Source organism: Ipomoea nil, unplaced genomic scaffold (genome assembly GCF_001879475.1).
Source record: "Ipomoea nil cultivar Tokyo-kokei standard unplaced genomic scaffold, Asagao_1.1 scaffold0114, whole genome shotgun sequence".
Lineage (NCBI taxonomy): Eukaryota > Viridiplantae > Streptophyta > Magnoliopsida > Solanales > Convolvulaceae > Ipomoea > Ipomoea nil.
In genome coordinates this window covers 2,473,646-2,494,950 of record NW_017616542.1, presented here as the reverse complement: position 1 = coordinate 2,494,950, position 21,305 = coordinate 2,473,646, and the positions used below count along the sequence as shown (strand labels likewise).

General features: G+C 40.0%; 1 protein-coding gene across 1 annotated transcript; it reads left to right on the top strand.

Annotated features, from left to right (window-relative positions):
- Window positions 1–591: 591 nt before the first annotated feature.
- Window positions 592–11,567, top strand: LOC109152443 (uncharacterized protein K02A2.6-like). The gene is made up of 3 exons (XM_019300173.1): window positions 592–917; window positions 10,835–11,128; window positions 11,444–11,567. The coding sequence occupies exons 1-3, from the start codon at window positions 592–594 to the stop codon at window positions 11,565–11,567; spliced, it is 744 nt and encodes a 247-aa protein (XP_019155718.1).
- The last annotated feature ends 9,738 nt before the right edge of the window (window positions 11,568–21,305 follow it).

Sequence of the window (21,305 nt, the reverse complement as noted above, 5' to 3'; positions counted from 1 at the left end):
ATGAAGAAATACCTCACGCATGGACACGAGGCATTCCTATGCTCGGTCGAAGACCTCAATACCAAAGTAGCCGAGGCTCAAACCATTCCAGTGGTAAACGAATTCATCGAAGTCTTCCCGGACGAAATCCCCGGGGCGCTCCCAGCCAGAGAAGTCGAGTTCACAATAGAACTGATGCCGGGCGCCGCTCCCATTTCAAAACCACCCTATAGACTGGCACCTAAGGAAATGAAGGAACTAAAAGCACAACTCCAGGAATTACTAGATAAGGGATACACACGCCCCAGCACCTCCCCGTGGGGAGCACCGGTGCTATTCTTCAAGAAAAAGGATGGAAGCATGCGACTATGCATCGACTACAGAGAATTAAATCAAGTCACAATAAAGAATAAGTACCCCCTTCCTCGAATCGATGATTTGTTTGACCAACTCAAGGGAGCAGGGGTGTTCTCGAAAATCGATCTAAGGTCCGGGTATCATTAGATAAAGGTAGCCAATCCAGACATCCAGAAAACAGCATTTCGTACTCGCTACGGCCATTACGAGTTCACAGTGATGCCCTTCGGACTCACCAATGCGCCCGCAATATTCATGGACCTCATGAATCGAGTATTCCAGCCTTACCTCGATCACTTCGTCATCGTGTTCATCGACGACATTCTAGTATACTCCCAAAACAAAGAAGAGCACGAAAAGCACCTCCGCACGACCTTGCAAACTCTGAGGAAACACCAACTATACGCCAAATTCTCCAAATGCGAGTTTTGGAAAGACAACGTAACGTTCCTGGGTCACGTAATCACCAAAGAGGGAATCAAGGTAGACCCAACCAAAATCCACGCCGTCAAGGAGTGGCCCACGCCAAAGTCACTCTCAGAAGTCAGAAGCTTCGTAGGGTTAGCAGGCTATTATCGAAGGTTTGTACCCGATTTTTCCAAGATAGCCCAACCCCTCACCAGACTCACGAAAAGGGAAGCCCCCTTTCATTGGGACAACAACTGCATCACCGCCTTTCAAAGACTGAAAGAAAAACTAACCACCGCACCCGTCCTAGCCCTTCCCTCCGGGTAGAAGGATTCGAGGTTTTCAGCGATGCCTCCAAGAAAGGACTGGGATGCGTACTAATGCAAAAGGGAAAAGTGATAGCATATGCATCCAGACAACTCAAATCCCACGAAGAAAACTACCCCACCCAGGATCTCGAGCTAGAAGCCATTGTGTTCGCACTAAAAATCTGGAGACACTATCTATACGGAGTACAATGCAAGATTTATATGGATCATAAAAGTCTGAAGAAATTGACTTGGAGATCAAGCATCTATGGAAAGAAAGGAGTACATAAAATATGATTGGAGATTTAATTAAAAGCTGTATGGACGAAGTGGATGATGCTTGATATATTATGCGAAATGACTCAAGTTCGAAACTTACCATTAATAATTTTACAAGGTAAAATTTGAGAAGTCAAATTAAATTAATCTGATAAAGTTGGGCGCTAGTTTAAGCCTTGGGCGCCGATTACAAGTGGGAAGCAATTTCACTTGGGTGGCAATTGAGATGCAAGCCAAAGGAATTAGGAGCCGATTTCATAGCAGAAATTGGGAGCTAGTTCGAAGCAATTGAAATTGGGAGCCAGTTTCAGAAATTGGGAGCTAGTTCGAAGCAATTGAAATTGGGAGCCAGTTTCAGAGAAATTGAAATCAATTGAAATTGGGAGCAAGTTTCACATGAGAATCAATTCAAGATGGGAGCCAAATGTAGAATTGAAATTGGGAGCCAATTGAGGTTGTAGTATGGGATGCAATTTCACAATTCAAGAGCCAAGCAATTGAAATTGGGAGGGAGCCAGTTTCAGAGAAATTGAAATGAGAATCAATTCAAGATGGGAGCCAATGTAGAATTGAAATTGGGAGCCAATTGAGGTTGTAGTATGGGATGCAATTTCTCAATTCAAGAGCCAAGCAATTGAAATTGGGAGCCAGTTTCAGAGAAATTGAAATCAATTGAAATTGGGAGCCAGTTTCAGAGAAATTGAAATCAATTGAAATTGGGAGCCAGTTTCAGAGAAATTGAAATCAATTGAAATTTGGAGCAAGTTTCACATGAGAATCAATTGAAGATGGGAGCCAATGTAGAATTGAAATTGGGAGCCAATTGACGTTGTAGTATGGGATGCAATTTCTCAATTCAAGAGCCAATGTAGAATTGAAATTGGGAGCCAATTGAGGTTGTAGTATGGGATGCAATTTCTCAATTCAAGATGGGAGCCAATGTAGAATTGAAATTGGGAGCCAATTGAGGTTGTAGTATGGGATGCAATTTCAAGTTGGAGCCAATTGAGGTTGTAGTATGGGATGCAATTTCAAGTTGGGGACTGATTCAAAGAAGACAGGGAGATCAAATTGAATTGAGATGAAATTCAATACCAGGAGAAGTCTAGGATTCAAAGAAGACATGGAGATCAAATTGAATTGAGATGAAATTCAATACCAGGAGAAGTCTGGGAGCCAATTTCGAAGTCAAAGTCAACAAATCAAATTGGGAAGCAATTGAAAGCACCAGGAGCAATTTGGGAGCCAATTACAAGTCAAAGTCAATTGGGAGCCAATTACAATGGAGAAATTCAAATTGGGTGCCAATTACAAGCCAATTGAATTGGGTGTCAATTACAAAGGAGAAATTCAAATTGGGTGGAAGTTCAAAGCCAGTTTGAAGTCTGAGAACACGTCTGTCAATTACAAAGGAGAAATTCAAATTGGGTGGAAGTTCAAAGCCAGTTTGAAGTCTGAGAACACCCAGACGTGAGAATGAAGAAGATGAAGATGAACTTACAGTGAAAATATTCTCACAGGGGAAAATACTAGTTTAACTAGTATGGGATTAAATTGATGAATATTTTTAAATCCCAAAGATACAAAGACCACTTCAGAGCTAATCAGCGAAGCCGTTCTACACCCAGATATTCCCACTCAACGTAAAACCAGAGGAAATATCAGATGAAGTTTGAGAACCCATTTACATGGAGATGAAGCTCTAACAACGGCTAGCTTATCCTTTCTGACATCTTTGCAGAAGATAAGATAAGATCTCTGACAAAAAGATACAAGATTTCAAAAATGAGAGTGTCTCTTTCCAACGGACAGATTCTCATTACCAGCTGTAAAATGATGAAGATATGAAGACTTGAAGAGCAGAAGAGCATAACTCGAACTTGAAAAGAGATAGAGCAGTTGAGAAAATTCGAACCCATCAAAGGGGAACGAATAGAGCAATTAAGCTTGAAAGAGCATAGACCAAAAATCTTATTTGGTACAGAGCATACCAAAAATCTTCAAGTGAGAAGTGAGAAAAGAAAAAGAACTCAGAAAGCTTCAAAAGAGAAATATTCTAAGAGTTCTTAAACAGAGCAAAGCAGAGCAAAAATATCAAGTGCTTTACTTGATATATTCAAAGAGAGAAAACACTCAGAGCTATCAAGAGAAATTATTCCAGAGTGTATATCTTCATCAAAGAGACCTGCGCATCACTGAAGATCATCTACAGAGTCTCAGAAGTTGGAAGCAAGACAACACTTGTTTTGGAGCAAAACAAGAGAAGGGAGGAAAGTAGCGCGGAGCTGTGAAATCCTGGATTGTCACACGGAGCTGTGAGATCCGAAGCAACAGTGTCGGAGGCACTGGGCGTGATTGGTGTGGGCTTGGTGATCAAAGCACCAGATCACGGGATACGTTTCTACCGGAGTGTGGAAGACGGGGGGAAAGTAACGCGGAGTCGTGAAATCCTGGTATAGTAGCGCGGCGACGTTAAACCCGAAGCAGCAGTGTGGTGTCACTGGGCATGATTAGTGCGGGCTTTGTGATCAAAGCACTAGATCACGGAAATTCATTGTATCTTGGAACCAAGGAGTGGTAGATATAGTGAATTGCTCTTGGAGATAAGAGCAAGTGGAGTAGGAGGATTACACCACCTCGCGAACCACTATAATTGTCTTGTGTTCTTTACTGCTTTCTTTACTTACCGCTCTTTACATATTCGCTCTACACGAGATACACTGCTCACACAATCTCACACACACTTTATGTTTATTTATTTCCGCTATGCACCATACTCTAACAATCTAGTTAAAAGATTTGGTTTATCTCTGGCTTAGCAATTGTTGTGCTGTGCGAAAAAGTTTGAAAGTCTATTCACCCCCCCCCCCCCCCCCTCTAGACTTTCACCTTACCTCTTTTGGGACCAACAATTGGTATCAGAGCAGGTGCCTATCCGAGTCAGAATTTGTCTCTAACTGATACCAACAATTGGTATCTGAGCCTGTAGCCTATTTGAGTGAGTTTATACCAACCTTTGGCATTAGAACACGTTGCCTAACTGGGTTAACTGTTTTTGACTGCTAGGCTAATCCATTCTACAAAGTGTGTGAATTGGATTAATCTTTCATATCTCTCGTGATGATGATGAAGAAAGATTTAGCTCAAAATCTATTATTCTCTCTTGATAAATTTGATGATTGGAAAGTTCGTATGCAGGTACACGTATCGGCTTTACACGATGAAATGTGGGAAGTTATTTCCACTGGCCCTATAGAAATATTAAAAATCAATACGGTATTTGTTATATCCCCGGATGCTCCACAGTACGTACAAAAGCCAAAACCGGAATGGACATCAGACGATAGAACGCGGAATAATCTTGACAATATTGCCAAGGATATTCTATTCAAAGCCGTTGATGATACAGTATTTCCGAAGATCCGAAAGTGTGCCACTGCCAAAGAAATATGGGAAACTCTCATCAAGATTAGTGAAGGAGATGAACAAGAAAAAGACAATAAGCTCACAATCGCCATGAAGAAGTTTGAAGATTTCAAAATGCTCTCAAATGAAAGTGTTGCAGACATGGAAGCTCGAATGGTCAAAGTTCTTGGAGAGATTAATGATCTTGGCAAAAATATGAGCCAAAAAGAAATTAATCGCAAAATTCTACGAGGCTTACCATCTGCATGGGATATGAAGGTTACGGCTATGCGCGATCACCGAGATCTAAGAATGTTATCAACAGACAAATTATTTAGTGATCTAAAAGCATATGAGTTCGAAATGAAGGCCAAAGATGATGATGTTCATGAAGCTCGAAATACTGCTCTAATGACCGAACAACCGTCAACCTCCAGGTCAGTAGAAAATAATGTTGATTTTATGACTGACGAACAGTTTGCTCTTTTTGTTAAAAAATTTAGAAGGTTTATGCGAAAAGGAGACAACAAAAATTCTGCTCGTGGAAAATTCTTCTCTCGCACCCCACAAGAAGAAAAAGTCGAAGAAAATAAGGATTTGTGCTACAATTGCCGCAAACCCGGACATTTTAAAATAAATTGTCCGTATCCGATCGTTAGCAAGTATCAAGGAAAAAATGTTGAATCTACGCCAAACAAATCCGAAAGCAAAAGGTTCAAGCGCGACAAAAGAAAAGCTCTCGTTAGCAACGAACCAAACGAAAATGATGATTCGGAGGATTCATCATCAAGCGATGAAAGTTCATATTCGGATGATGATACGGCGCTAATATGCAAGTCAATTGAGTTGAGTACAAGTGAAGATTGTCTTATGGCTCTTGAAGCAGAGGAAGAAGAGGTAACATCTAATTCTTTCAATTCTGTTAATTCTTCTTTTTCTCGTGAATCTATTGACAATCTAATGCGAGAATGTCAAGAGATTATGCTCACTCATACTCAACTCAAGGAGCGCAATAATATTCTAATTCTTGAAAAAGAAGAAATGAATAAAAAATTGCAAGATGCTTTACTTGAAGTGAGTAAATTGAAGAATGAAAATATTCATCTTCAAGAAGAGTGTAAAGCTAGAGAGGTTAGAGAACATAATCTTAGAGCTACTATTGCTACGTTCACTAATTCGTCTAAAATTATAGACAAAATGGTGAGCATGCAAAAGCCATCAGGAGATAGAACCGGAATTGGTTATGACTCCACATGTTCTCAAACCCCTCAAAATCTGACTAATTCTACTACTACTTTAAATAATAAAGTTCAAGTGGTAAAATTTGTTAAAAGTCAGAATAGCACAATGAGACAAGGACTTGGCTATCAAACAAATGCAAAGTTGAATGTTGAAAGGCCAAAACAATTCTATGATACGACAAAACAACAAAAATTCTACAAGCAAAGATATGCCAAAGAGTCAAGTGCAAAAAGATTTCATAGAAAAGAGGGAAGCTTTTCTAGAAATAAAGTTGGGAAATTTGATCCCACTCAAAAAGATTGGTTGTGCAATAGATGTAATGCTTTTTATAGACCAAAGCAACCATTCTCTTCCCAGGTGCCAAAATATAAAAATAATTTTCAAAACCCGGAGCCAAAAATATTTTCTAATGTGAGTTATGATTATCGTGTCTCTAATGGTTACAAATCGCCTCATCTTAATTCAATAAGATCAAGGTGGGTTTGGTTACCAAAAATCACTAACAATAAAGGACCCAAGCAAATATGGGTACCTAAAGTTAATTAATCTTTTTTGCAGGATGTTTGGTACATCGATAGTGGTTGCTCACGCCACATGACTAGAAATAAATCATATCTAATGAATTTCAAAGAAATCGATGGACCAAAAGTTATATTCGGAGGAAATCAAAATTATGGAATTACAAAAGGAGTTGGCACGATCAAGAAAAATGGTTTGAAGATTGAAGATGTTTCTTTCGTTGAAGGATTAAAATTTAATTTGTTGAGCACTAGTCAATTTTGTGATAAAGGCTATCTTGTAGAATTTTCTAAAGATAATTGCCTAATCAAAAATGAGCTCACAAATCAGACTATTTTATTTGGAAAACGGCGAAAGAATATGTATGTTGTTGATTGGAGAACTAGCAAAGATTCAGTGTGCTTAATGGCCAGAAATTCAAATGAAGCTAATTGGGAATGGCACAGAAAGCTCAACCACTTAAACTTCAAGACCATCAATCAGCTTGCAAAGAAGAATCTAGTAGAAGACTTGCCAGACATTATCTTCAAGAAGGACCAAGTGTGTGATGCATGCCAATGCGGAAAGCAAATCAAATCATCATTCAAATCAAAGACACACGAGTCAACGTCAAGACCGCTAAGCTTACTACATATGGACTTATTTGGACCGGTTGATCCAATAAGTGTGAGTGGTAAGAAATATACTCTCGTTGTTGTTGATGATTTTGCAATTCACATGGAATTTCTCCTCAATTATCTGCCGCAAGAACACCGCAACAAAACGGTGTTGCCGAAAGAAGAAATCGGACGCTCAAAGAAGCCGCACGAGTGATGATTAGTGCTGCCGGTCTCCCGAAACGATATTGGGCGGAAGCTATCAACACTGCTTGTTACACGCAAAATCGAAGCATGATCCATAAGCAGTACAAGAAGACGCCATATGAGCTATATAAAGGGAGAATACCAAATATTGGTTATTTTCATATTTTTGGATGCAAATGTTTTATTCATATTAATGATAAATTGCATCTAAAAGCTTTTGATGAGCGTGCAGATGAAGGAATTTTTCTAGGATATTCGATCACCAGCAAGGCGTTCAGAGTTTTGAATAAAAGATCAATGGTGGTTGAAGAATCCATACACGTGGTATTTGATGAAAAATCACAGATCAAAAATGATGCACTGGACGAAGAAACTGTACAAAATGGTAACAAGTGTCATATTGATTTTTTGTGATACTAATGATACGTGTGAAGATGATGTTTTGCAGGGAATGGATGAGTTGGAAATTAATTCTCTAGAAAATCCCATCCCTCATCTAGAAGAAGTTGGAAATTCTTTTAATAATAATTTTGGGAGTGATGCCTCACGTGAGAATGAGGATGCATTACAAGTTGGTGATCCAATTAGTGATCAAGTTACTGGTGAAGTTGGTGGTCAATTACAAAATGAATTAAATGTGGAAATTCGAACCAACTCTCCCAGTACACAACAAATGGATCCACCCAGTACCATGCACCCATTTGAACCAGATTTAAGATGGCTCAAAAATCACCCTCCAGAATTAATTATTGGGAATATTCATGAAGGCGTGAAAACAAGATCATCTACCATGGAAGCATTGTTCACGTGTTATCTATCTCAGATTGAACCAAAAGAAATTGACGAAGCTCTCAATGATCCGGATTGGATAAATGCTATGCAAGAGGAGCTCGATCAATTCAAAAGAAATGATGTTTGGGAACTTGTTCCAAGACCGGCGAACCACAATGTTGTAGGAACCAAATGGGTCTTCCAGAACAAAGCAAACGAAGAAGGCGTGATTGTTAGGAATAAAGCAAGGCTTGTCGCAAAAGGATATTCTCAAGAAGAAGGAATTGATTTTTATGAAACTTTTGCACCGGTAGCCCGACTTGAAGCAATCAGAATTTTCCTAGCCTACGCCGCACACAAAGATTTCACCGTTTATCAAATGGACGTGAAAAGCGCATTCTTGAATGGTCTACTCGAAGAAGAAGTTTATGTCGAACAACCCCCAGGTTTTGAGGTAAAAGGCGAAGGTGATAAAGTCTACAAACTTAAAAAGGCATTGTATGGGTTGAAACAAGCACCTAGAGCTTGGTATGATACTTTGTCAATGTTCTTAATAAGCTGTGGATTCACCAAAGGCCTTGTTGACAAAACTCTATTTAGAATTCAAGATGGTGATCATATTTTATTAGTGCAAATATATGTTGATGATATTATTTTTGGAAGCACTAACAATTCTTTGTGTGAGAAATTTTTGAAGCTTATGCAGAATAAATTTGAAATGAGCATGATGGGTGAATTGAATTACTTCTTGGGCTTACAAGTCAAACAACTGAAAGAAGGAGTATTCATCAATCAAGCAAAGTACACACGCGACTTGATAAAGAAGTTTGGCCTTGATGGAAAATCATCGATCAAAATACCAATGAGCACATCAACAAGGCTAGACAAAGATGAAGATGGAAAAGATGTCGATCAAACAAAATATAGAGGAATGATTAGTTCACTTCTATATCTTACTGCAAGCAGGCCGGACATTTCTTATGCTGTGGGCGTGTGTGCAAGATTCCAAGCAAATCCAAAAGAAAGTCACCTCACTACAACAAAGAAGATCATACGATATCTGAAAGGCACAATCAATGTTGGATTGTGGTATCCAAAAGGTACAGATTTTACTCTAACGGGTTTTTCAGATGCGGATTTTGCAGGTTGCAAAATAGACAGAAAAAGCACTTTCGGGACATGCCAGTTCTTGGGGGAAGGCTTGTTTCTTGGTTCAGCAAAAAGCAAAATTCCATCGCAACTAGTACCGCCGAGGCCGAATATATTGCTGCAGGAAGTTGTTGTGCGCAAATTTTGTGGATGAAGCAACAATTGAAGGATTACGGAGTTAATTGTGATGACGTTAGTATTTATTGTGATAATACTAGTGCAATCGCTATCACTCACAATCCGGTGCTTCACTCAAGAACCAAACATATCGACATTCTACATCATTTTATAAGGGATCACGTTGAAAAGAAAAATCTGAAGATCGAATATATCCCTACGGAAAACCAAGTTGCTGATATTCTCACGAAGCCTTTATGCGAAACGAGATTTTCTACCTTAAGGCACGAGTTGGGAATGATCGAAATGAGCTAAGTATCACTGGACTTAATCTCTCTATTTAAATTGATACTTGTGCTCAAAATAAATTGTTCTATATGAATAAATTGTTTTACGTATTTGCATGTATGTTTTTATTCTAAATTTTTATATGATAAAATTGCAATATGTGTTAGGATCTTATTTGTGCATTTGCATGTGTTATTTAACGTAAGATCATATGCCATGCAAATTAATTTGATGAAATGTGCAATTCGTGATTTATTTGATAATTTGTATAAAATTGCATGTTTTAATGTGTTAATCAGTTTTTAAGTATGTGTTCATGTTTCTGTAAATTAACTAACTTGTTTGCATGAACAATTTGCTCTAAAAATGATTTACCGTGTTTATTTAATAATATATATGTGTTATGTGCAAAAATGTGATTTAAAGTGTTAATTGTACATGTGTTTCGTATATATGCAGTATATGTGATATAATTTGCTATAAAATGTTTTAGAAATCAAGAAGTTAATATTTTTATTAGTTTCTAAATTTTTTTGGAATCTGATAAATGTGCTTTTTATATAAAGTTGTTTCTAATTATAATTTAGGAATATGTGTGTTAATTTTGTTAGTTTTCAAAATGTGTTTAATTTTTGATTGGAAATTACCGTGTATGAGTTTAATACAATTGGTATGTGTGATTAATTATTTGTGGAGTAATTTTTGCTACTAACGAGATGTTTGAGTGTTATTATGTTTGTGGTACACGAATTTGAGAAGGAAATCAGGAGATAAAGGAGAAAATTTAGAGTTTAATTGGGCATCAAACCTCCACCCAAAACCTCCTACCCTTTCTAAACCTCCACCCAACCTTCCACCCCCCCCCCCCCCCTCTCTAGACTTTCACCTTACCTCTCTCTCTCAAATCGGCACCCCATACCTTCTCTCAGCTTAATAATATCAATCGTCTCCCACAGAGCAATTAAAACCTAACCCCTCATTAAACTCTCCCCTCTAAACCGTTGCCCATCAAATCTCTTCCCATCCACCGCCATCTCAGCCAATGAGAAGTCTTGCCGCTATCCATCACATCCGTAAACTCTAAACGACGGCAAGAAGAATTAACTCTCCATCGGCAAGTGAACCGATTACACTCCTGACCGCCCTATATATTGGGAGACAGCCGAGACATACCTGTTGTGGAAGATTTTGTTGTTTGAATTTTTGCAGGTGTAAGATGGTATCCAGCGAGTCTCAGGAAACCGAGATAAGGAAGCAAAGTCAGAGAACCTGGGAGAAAGTTCTCAAACAACCCCGAAGGGCAACACGCACGGACGGACGAAAAATGGCAGGAGAAACACCAAGCAACCCTCTGGTGTTAATATCTGATGAAAGGGAGCAAGAAAAGGAGTCGCCACAAATTCAAGCAGTTGCAGAATCACCACCGCGTGAACCGGGCTTTATCTATGAAGAAGATGATGGTACCAAGAAACCATTGGAAGGGTCTGAGCCTCCATTCATGAAGTTCTCCCCGGTTGTTCAACCTGACATATATGCTGAAATTCTGAATATGAGCAATTCAGAATATCTCCAGTATTTAAAACAACTGACTTTTGGACCGGTTCTACCTCCTCCCGGTTTCGGTTTTGATGGGCTCTATCAGCCTCCTCCTCCACCAGAGCCTCTCCCGAAGTTTCCACCAAGTCTGCCAGTTCTTGCACCTCTGCTACAAGAAATCCCTGCTCCTCCACCGCCTCATCAGCAGATGCCACTCAACCCGTTCATCCGTCCTCGAGTGGACTTTACTAGGTTTTTTAATCAAACCTATTCATCTTCAAGCTCAAACGGGTCGATGTTCGAGGAAAGTGAGTCCAGTGGTGACTCAGGACCGGGATATGCTCCTTCACCACCAGGAGGCTATGACTCAGAAGACTGCATGAGTACTGGCTTCTTTGCTTGTTGAAGAAACGATATGTTATCTCTCTCTCTCCCTCTCCTTCTCTGTACGAAGGAGATAAATAAAAATTTTTGATTGTTTTTGCTACTGGTTTTGTCTATCTCTATTTTCTCTCTGTCTCTCTCTCCTACAAAATGAAAAATCCCTACGTATATAAAAAGATCAAAAGTTTCGTAGCCAAAAAGACACACAATATATATATATATATATATATATATATATATATATATATATATATATATATATATATATATATATATATATACATTATGGCTACAAAAGGGATAAGAGAAGAAAAGAATTAAGAGGAGAAGCGTCAGTACGAGAAGAAATAAGAGAACAAGTGTCAGAAGAAAGAAGAAGAGATATACCAGTGGAAGTTGCAGTAGAAGTTGCTACTGAGAGTAGACTACCTATCACAGAGGATTTATCCAGTGTATTGCCGGTACACCATACCGAGTCTACCATGCCTACCATGGACCCTGTTCTAGAAAATGAAGAATTATTTGCAGACAATTACACAAGAACAGAAGTCCTAGAAGAACAAGTTGGTGATCTAAACCAAGAAGCTGAATCACCTGAAGAAGAAGGGATGCAACTTATTGATACAGTTGTTTTCACAGATCCGAATAGAAGTCCATTCGGATCCCCTCAAAACTTTGTTCATATGAATGATCAAGATGATGGCATATTTTCATTCTTATTTACCAAAGTGGCCGAATCCAGTGATGTTGTTTGTCAACCAATTGGAGAAAAGTTGGTTGAACAAAACCAAAAGATGGATCAACAACACACGGATACACGAGTCAATCTGAAGAAATTAATGGAGCATCAAAATATTTTGAAGACTCAGATTGACAAAGCAGAAAGAATTTTGAAAGGAGAATTGACAAAAGGCTTACTTGAGGTGATTCAGCTCATGAAGAAGGAACGTGAAGCAGCTGAAAAGATTAACAACGGACGTCACTTGAGACAAATCAAAGCGATTCAAGATCAAGAAAGCCGAATTAACAAACTTGAAGCTGAACTCGCAGTTACAACAAACAAGCTTGACAACGTGCAAACCGTTTCCATTGAAACACACAACAGTGTTGAAACTGTGAAGGCAAATCAAGATCGAGATTTTAAGACCCTTGCATTTTTGGTTGATATCGCCAAAAGGGGGGAAGAAATTCTCAGTCACTTGGCTTTGCAACAACAAGAATTTATTCTTGGAAGTCAACAACAGCCAGTAGTGTCTACTCAAGGTAGAGGCCGAAGCCGCGGACAATCCTCACAAGGACCATCTCAGATTGGTTTTGCTCAGTTTGCGAATCCTAGTCTTGGTACGAGTCAAAGGTTGCTGAACAGCGTGGCTGGTTTGAATGCTCTAAGGGTACCACCACTCAGACAACAATATGGACTAAGGAAAATCTACCAAGCATGATCAAGAAATGGCCTGCAGTCGATCAAGCCCAATGTATCTCGGAGAAAAATAAAGAAGAAGAACGCAAAAGGAAAAGAACCGAGATGTGGTATGAACTAAGAGATTTCACCGGAAATATGGGCTTGAATCGTGGAGAAGAAAGAAGCTTCGAAGAATGTGTCTTATAGTGGGAAAACGGAGTTCTTCCGGGCAACAATATCAAAGAAGCTTATGGACATTACATGGCTGGATAGCTTACAAAGAAATTTCAGAATGCAAAGTTCAAAGATGATTTCTTCAAGCTCAGAGAACATGTCAAGGAAATTTTAAAGAAAGACTCTGGTGTGAAGAAACCCAGAAGGTAATCTGAATATTCTCTTAAGCTGATATTTTCTATTTTCGAACCTCTGTTGCGTTTTTCTCTATAAATTCGAAATATATCAATAAATATTTCTCATGGTCTATTTTGAGTCTTTAATTTTATTTGTTTAATGTAATTAGACTTTCGTGAATTAAAAGACAAGAAATATGTCAAACGCACGACAAAATTAAAAATTGATGATGATCAAAATAAAAATAATTCAAGATGCGTTTAGGAGCTTGTCTAAAAATTTAATTCACAAGTTTCTTTTGATTGTGTCTAGAAAACCATCTGTTAAACTCATCTTGGCTTTGTCAAATAAAATTGAGCAAAAAGATTATTTTTCAAAGACTTAAAGCCAATGACTGAGTATAGGTTTTGGCATTATCAAAAGGGGGGAAAATTGTTAGGAATAAAGTGTAATGGTTTTGATATGCCAAATTTGTATTTGTAGATCCCCCAATTTTATTTATAGGTCTAGTAGAGTCTTAAGACCATGATCGGGAAATTATTTAATTATGAAAAGAGAAAAACAGAGGAAGATGGATGAAAATAGAAGAAGAAGATATAAAGCCGAAAATCAAGAATTTGTCTGGAGAAAATGACAAATTGAAGAAGAAGATGAATGATACAATAATTCACGTCAATGCTACTCAAAGAAGATATCCCAGAAGTATTTTCGTGAAGAAAATTAATGTTGGAAGAATGCATAAAATTGACTTGGAGATCAAGCATCTATGGAAAGAAAGGAGTACATCAAATATGATTGAAGATTTAATCAAAAGTTGTACGGATGAAGTGGATGATACTTGATATATTATGCGAAATGGCTCAAGTTTGAAACTTACCATCAACAATTTTACAAGGTAAAATTTGAGAAGTCAAATTAAATTAATCTGATAAAGTTGGGCGCTAGTTTAAGCCTTGGGCGCCGATTACAAGTGGAAATTGGGAAGCAATTTCACTTGGGTGGCAATTGAGATGCAATTGCACTTGGGAGCCAATTCAAAGGAATTGGGGTGGCAATTGAGATGCAATTGCACTTGGGAGCCAATTCAAAGGAATTGGGAGCCGATTTCATAGCAATTGAAATTGGGAGCTAGTTCGAAGCAATTGAAATTGGGAGCTAGTTCGAAGCAATTGAAATTAGGAGCCAGTTTCAGAGAAATTGAAATTGGGAGCCAATTGAGGTTGTAGTATGGGATGCAATTGAAATTGGGAGCCAATTGAGGTTGTAGTATGGGATGCAATTGAAATTGGGAGCCAATTGAGGTTGTAGTATGGGATGCAATTTCAAGTTGGGGACCGATTTAGAATTGAAATTGGGAGCCAATTGAGGTTGTAGTATGGGATGCAATTTCAAGTTGGGGACCGATTCAAAGAAGACATGGAGATCAAATTGAATTGAGATGAAATTCAATACCAGGAGAAGTCTAGGAGCCAATTTCGAAGTCAAAGTCAACAAATCAAATTGGGAAGCAATTGAAAGCACCAGGAGTATGGGATACAATTTCAAGTTGGGGACCGATTCAAAGAAGACATGGAGATCAAATTGAAATGAGATGAAATTCAATACCAGGAGAAGTCTAGGAGCCAATTTCGAAGTCAAAGTCAACAAATCAAATTGGGAAGCAATTGAAAGCACCAGGAGCATTTGGGAGCCAATTACAAGTTAAAGTCAATTGGGAGCCAATTACAATGGAGAAATTCAAATTGGGTGCCAATTGAAATTGGGTGTCAATTACAAAGGAGAAATTCAAATTGGGTGGAAGTTCAAAGCCAGTTTGAAGTCTGAGAACACCTAGACGTGAGAATGAAGAAGATGAAGATGAACTTACAATGAAAATATTCTCACAGGGAAAAATACTAGTTTAACTAGTATGGGATTAAATTGATGAATATTTTTAAATCCCAAAGATACAAAGACCACTTCAGAGCTAATCAGAGAAGCTGTTCTACACCCAGATATTCCCACTCAACGTAAAACCAGAGGAAATATCAGATGAAGTTTTAGAACACATTTACATGGAGATGAAGCTCTAACAACGCTAGCTTATCCTTTCTGACATCTTTGCAGAAGATAAGATAAGATCTCTGACAAAAAGATACAAGATTTCAAAAATGAGAGCGTCTCTTTCCAACGGATAGATTCTCATTACCAGCTATAAAATGATGAAGATATGAAGACTTGAAGAGCAGAAGAGCATAACACGAACTTGAAAAGAGATAGAGCAGTTGAGAAAATTCGAACCCATCAAAGGGGAACGAATAGAGCAATTAAGCTTGAAAGAGCATAGAGCAAAAATCTTATTTGGTACAGAGCATACCAAAAATCTTCAAGTGAGAAGTGAGAAAAGAAAAAGAACTCAAAAAGCTTTAAAAGAGAAATATTCTGAGAGTTCTTAAACAGAGCAAAGCAGAGAAAAAATATCAAGTGCTTTACTTGATATATTCAAAGAGAGAAAACACTCAGAGCTATCAAGAGAAATCATTCCAGAGTGTTTATCTTCATCAAAGAGACCTGCGCATCATTGAAGATCATCTACAGAGTCTCAGAAGTTGGAAGCAAGACAACACATGTTTTGGAGCAAAACAAGAGAAGGGAGGAAAGTAGCACGGAGCTGTGAAATCCTGGATTTTCACACGGAGCTGTGAGATTCGAAGCAGCAGTGTCGGAGGCACTGGGCGTGATTGGTGTGGGCTTGGTGATCAAAGCACCGGATCACGGGATACGTTTTTACCGGAGTGTGGAAGACGGGGGGAAAGTAACGCGGAGTCGTGAAATCCTGGTATAGTAGCGCGGCGACGTGAAACCCGAAGCAGCAGTGTGGTGTCACTGGGTGTGATTAGTGCGGGCTTTGTGATCAAAGCACTAGATCACGGAAATTCATTGTATCTTGGAACCAAGGAGTGGTAGATATAGTGAATTGCTCTTGGAGATAAGAGCAAGTGGAGTAGGAGGATTACACCACCTCGCGAACCACTATAATTGTCTTGTGTTCTTTACTGCTTTCTTTACTTACCGCTCTTTACATATTCGCTCTACACGAGATACACTGCTCACACAATCTCACACACACTTTATTTTTATTTATTTCCGCTGTGCACCATACTCTAACAATCTAGTTAAGAGTTTTGGTTTATCTTTGGCTTAGCAATTGTTGTGCTGTGCGAAAAAGTTTGAAAGTCTATTCACCCCCCCCCCCCGCCCCCCCCTCTAGACTTTCACCTTACCTCTTTTGGGACCAACACCACCATTTGGTTGCGATCTAACGTTTTACATGAGCTACGGTTCATATTCCTGGCTGCGGTCAGAGGTTCACTTTTGGGCTGCGGTCCACTGTTTGGTTGTGATCAAACATTATGATGAGCTGCGGTTCATCGGTCGGTTGCGATCGACCCCTTCGTGTTGCGATACGAGGTAGGGTGCTGCGGGGCCGTGTTAGCGCTATATGCGCTGACCCTCATGTATGGGCATGCGATTGGTCCTGTGGCGCCACCAAAGTGTGCTTATGTCACAAGATATGAATTGGATGATGATATGAACGATGTGAAGTGAATCTGTGACTCTAGGATATATGCTAGTATCTTTATATGCTTGATTATAACTGTTGAATATGCTTATTTCTATTTGTCGAGTCTATTCCTGGTTTTTAAAGCTAGAGTCTCTTAAGTATATACCTTCCTACTTCAAAATGGTTTTCGTATATCTATATATAAATATATACTTATATTGTATTTCAACGCGTTGGAGTGGGTTACCAGCATCATTCGCTAAACAGATATATTTGGCTTTCAGGCACAGATGATTAGCTACCGGAGCGCGCTAGAGGACCTCGGCTTAGATAGTTAGTCTTTCCTTTCGGCCTGCGCGCCTTGATGATGTAATGACAATGTTTAAAGGATAGTTAGTTAGAATAGCCTGTGCATCTGAGTTCTCCAGCTCAGATGTGGCATAACACCCTAGACATTATGTTTAGAATACTCCATTTGGGTTTTATTTAATACAATTGCTTTCATATTATAAGATTGAAAAGTTTTAAAATATCGGGGTGTTACAGATGGTATCAGAGCCTAAGTTTGACCCTAGGATAAAAATCTTAAAACCAGACTTTAGGACATTAGGCTTGAGCCTAGGTATTTAGGAACATAGGATTCAGGAATCTTAGGACGCGCGGTGAGATTGTGAGCCTACCTATCATCACATAACTTTCCCTCACTTTATCCTTCATTAATTTAAAGAACTCCCCCCTTCACTTATCGCATCAAGGTAAGGGTGCAACACACTAACTCATCATTACAATAAACATTGGCCATGTAGACCTACGATATGGCACCAAACAAAAGGCAATCAAGGACCCCTGAACCCGCCACACACTATCCCCTGGCTCAGAATCTACAGCAACTAACACAAGTCGCCCAGGCACTAAGCGACATAGCTCTCCGGAACAACAGACCACCACCGCCTCCACCAAACGCAAACTCAGAAATCGCTCGACAAGTTTAAATCATCGACCGCCCACTTTCTCGGGAGAAGAAGATCCCGCAATCCTTGAGGAATGGATTCGGACCTTCGACAAGATTCTGGGATTAGTAGAATGCCAAGAAAAACGTCGTGTAGAGATAGCCTCGTTCTACTTCGGACACGAGGTAGACCTTTGGGGAATACACGAGGGGCCCACTTACAGACAGGAACCAGGGTTCAACTGGGAAAACCTAAAAACACGACTACGAGAACGATTCTACCCAGCACACGTAAAAGCATCCATGCACGAAGAGTTCCTCCGCCTAAAGCAAGGAATGACTACCGTCGTGGAATACCATAAGCGGTTCCTTGAGCTAGCGCGCTTCGCGCCAGAATTAGTCCCCACGGAGGCAACCAAGATAGAAAGATTTATTTCGGGCCTCAACATTGAAGCCCGGAACACACTAATCGTGAGCGGACCCCGAACCCTCAACGAGGCTTACTCCAGTGCCACCAATCTCTATCGAATCCAACTACTACAATGTGGGGTCCAGGAACAGATCCGTAAAATGAACACAGGAGGTGGGGCACCACCTATGAAAAGAACAAGAAACAACACCAACACAAGACCAAGCAACCCAGCTTGCCAAAGGCCACCCCTGGGAAACAACGAAGCCAATACAAGGAACCTCCATTGCCAAAAATGCAACAAAGACCATAGAGGCAAAGATTGCATGGGCAACCCCTGGCGATGCTTCAACTGCGGGGAAGAAGGACACAAGCCCTTCTAGTGCACCCAACCCCCGAACTCGCGCCCCACAATCATGGGCCAACACAGGGGCACGGACAATCAAGGGAATTACGGTGCTCCCGGAAAGGTGTTCGTCACGAGCCGCACTCAGGCCGAATTCGAAAACGAAGGCAACCTCGACCAAGAAAACATGGCTCCAGGAGACGAGTTCTGTTTAGGGTAATTAGCGAACCCCCTGTAACCACCCTCGTAGTAAAGTTACTTGTTTAGTTTAGCTACTTCGGAATTATTATAAATAAAGAAGCAAAATCAAAATAATTTTGCATAAAGAAAAGGACTAGTCTACCCCAAGAACCCACGAGTCACCAAAGTCAACATCCAAAGTCCAACAAGGAAGACCGGTCAAACCTTTTACCACTAAAAGATAAAAGAAGGAAAAAAGACAAAGACACCCAAAGGGGGTGCAAAACAAAGGGGGTTAATGCTATCAATAGGAATGGAACCTTAGACCTCTCACCTAGGGGTGTAAATGAGCCGAGCCGCTCGTGAGTCGCTCGTGAGCAGTTCGGTCAACGCTCGGCTCGAACTCGGTCAAAATCGAGCTCGGTTCGAGCTCGACCAGCTCATGGATTAAACGAGCATGAGCCGAGCTTAGGTATTGTAGGCTCGCGGCTCGACGAGCCGCTCGCGAGCCTTATAATATATTATATAATATATAATTATATTATATTATATTTAGTATATAAAAATAATAATTAGGGGAGGGAAATTAAAATACTTTAGTAATTATGTATGGATAAAAGTCATAAAACAAAGTAGTTTAAATTTTAAATCAAACAGGTCAAATTCGATATCAAAATTGAGCTCAAATTCGAGCCTAAACTTGAGCTCGAATTCGAGCCTGAACTCGAGCTCAAGTTCAGCTCGAATTCGAGCTCGAGCTCGAGCTCGAGCTCGAGCATCAGTTCACGAGCTCGAACGAACTCGAGCTCGAGCTCGAGCAGTGCTATCATTAACGAGCACGAGCATGAGCCTACCCATGCTCGGGCTCGGCTCGGCTCGTTTGCACCCCTACTCTCACCTACAAGACTAAAGCCTCAACCACTAGGCTATGAGTGTTTCTTGAAATCTCAAGGGAACACTCCCTTCTTAAACCCCTACAAATCCCCAAAACCCACAAAATTCCCAAATCAAAAACCCTTCTTCTTCCTCCAAACACACAACTCCCTCTCTCTCCCTCTCACCCTCTCTCCATGCCGCCGGCACCACCCAAGCCCGCCATAACAGCCACCACCAAGCATATAACACCCCGTGTTACAGCCTTCAATCCCGGATTAATTACTTAATTGATTCCGTTAATAATAATTAAAAAGGATTTAATTCGGTTAGAATTCCCTTTAATTAATTAATGTGGTCCACCATGAATCGTGGAACCTTGCCTAAACCAGAGTCTTAAGCCTATTAGGAATAAAGAGAGTAAACCTTTTACTAGTCATATTCTAATTAGGAATCCTAGCCCTATTTATCTACTAGGAATGAAGAAAGTAAGCCTTTACTATTCAGATTATGATTAGGTTACCTGATGCTATAAATAGGGGATTAAAAAGCATTAGAACCCTTACCACCATAGTTATATTACACAAAAATATTCCTAAGGGGTTCCCCACCACCAAGCCTAGGGAGATCGATCGGATGGAAATTTTAGAGAAGAACCTTAATAACCAAGGGAGGATTAACTAATGCTAAGAGGTAACCCATGTCTCAACAAAACCTATTGTAACACCCCCCAAACAAGCTAGATAAAAAGCCTTTACACATGCAGATCAAACAACAAAACTAGCACAGAGGAAGATAAAACGAGAACTGGATAAAAGAAATCCAAACGGGGTGTTACGCCACGTCTACCAAACACGGTAAACGCTACGGCGATCAAATCTGCAATGTGTAAACATCTATCCCAAAGACATCAGTCTAAAACTACAATGGCGCACAGGCCACAAAACAAGGATAAAGGTGCTAAGCTACCAGGCACTAGACATCGCGCTCGTCTAAACATCACCTGAAAGATACAAAGATAAACATTGGGACGACGCCCGGTCAGCGATAATGCTGGTAACCCACCAATACATGTGAAATATCATACATAGATAGATATAAGTTGTAAAGCCATTTTCGAAACGGAATACATAAGTATATAAGTCAAAAGCCAAGATCAACAGTCAACACAAGACTCATCACTCACAAAGATAACACGGGAACACATCCCAAACCACAAAGGTTAACCACAACACAAAGGATAGAGACAAGACCGATGGCAACACATGCCCTTGTGACTACACACGTCACAAGAAAGAGAACTCACAACAACGGCTACACAAGCCCTCGTGACATCACCCATCACGAGTTGATATGCCTTCCTTATGCCCAGTTCCAGCCTTATGGCTACCCCCAACCTTATATCTTCTTCCAACCATTACCTCCAGGACCCCTGTACAACCAAGTCCAACCTTATTCCCCCGGGACCGTCGTCCCCCACCAGCGACCACCAACGAGACCACCAATTCATAGTACACAAGGTACCGTACACGGCAACACATGCCCGGACGGATAACACATGTTATCCCACAAAAACGTGAACCTTACACAAAGGCCACAACTCCATAATCACGTCACGGCCACCACGAGGACCGCTGCAATACCTTGGTGACTAGTGTCCCATACCACTAATCGTGCAGTCCAGGTAAAGCCACACACACATCACA

Coding starts and splice junctions, on each gene's coding strand:
- LOC109152443 (XM_019300173.1), top strand. CDS start 592: ATGGACCTCATGAATCGAGTATTCCAGCCTTACCTCGATCACTTCGTC. Junction 918..10,834: donor TTAGCAGGCTATTATCGAAG/GTTTGTACCCGA, acceptor GAATTTTTGCAG/GTGTAAGATGGTATCCAGCG. Junction 11,129..11,443: donor TCTGAGCCTCCATTCATGAA/GTTCTCCCCGGT, acceptor TTCATCTTCAAG/CTCAAACGGGTCGATGTTCG.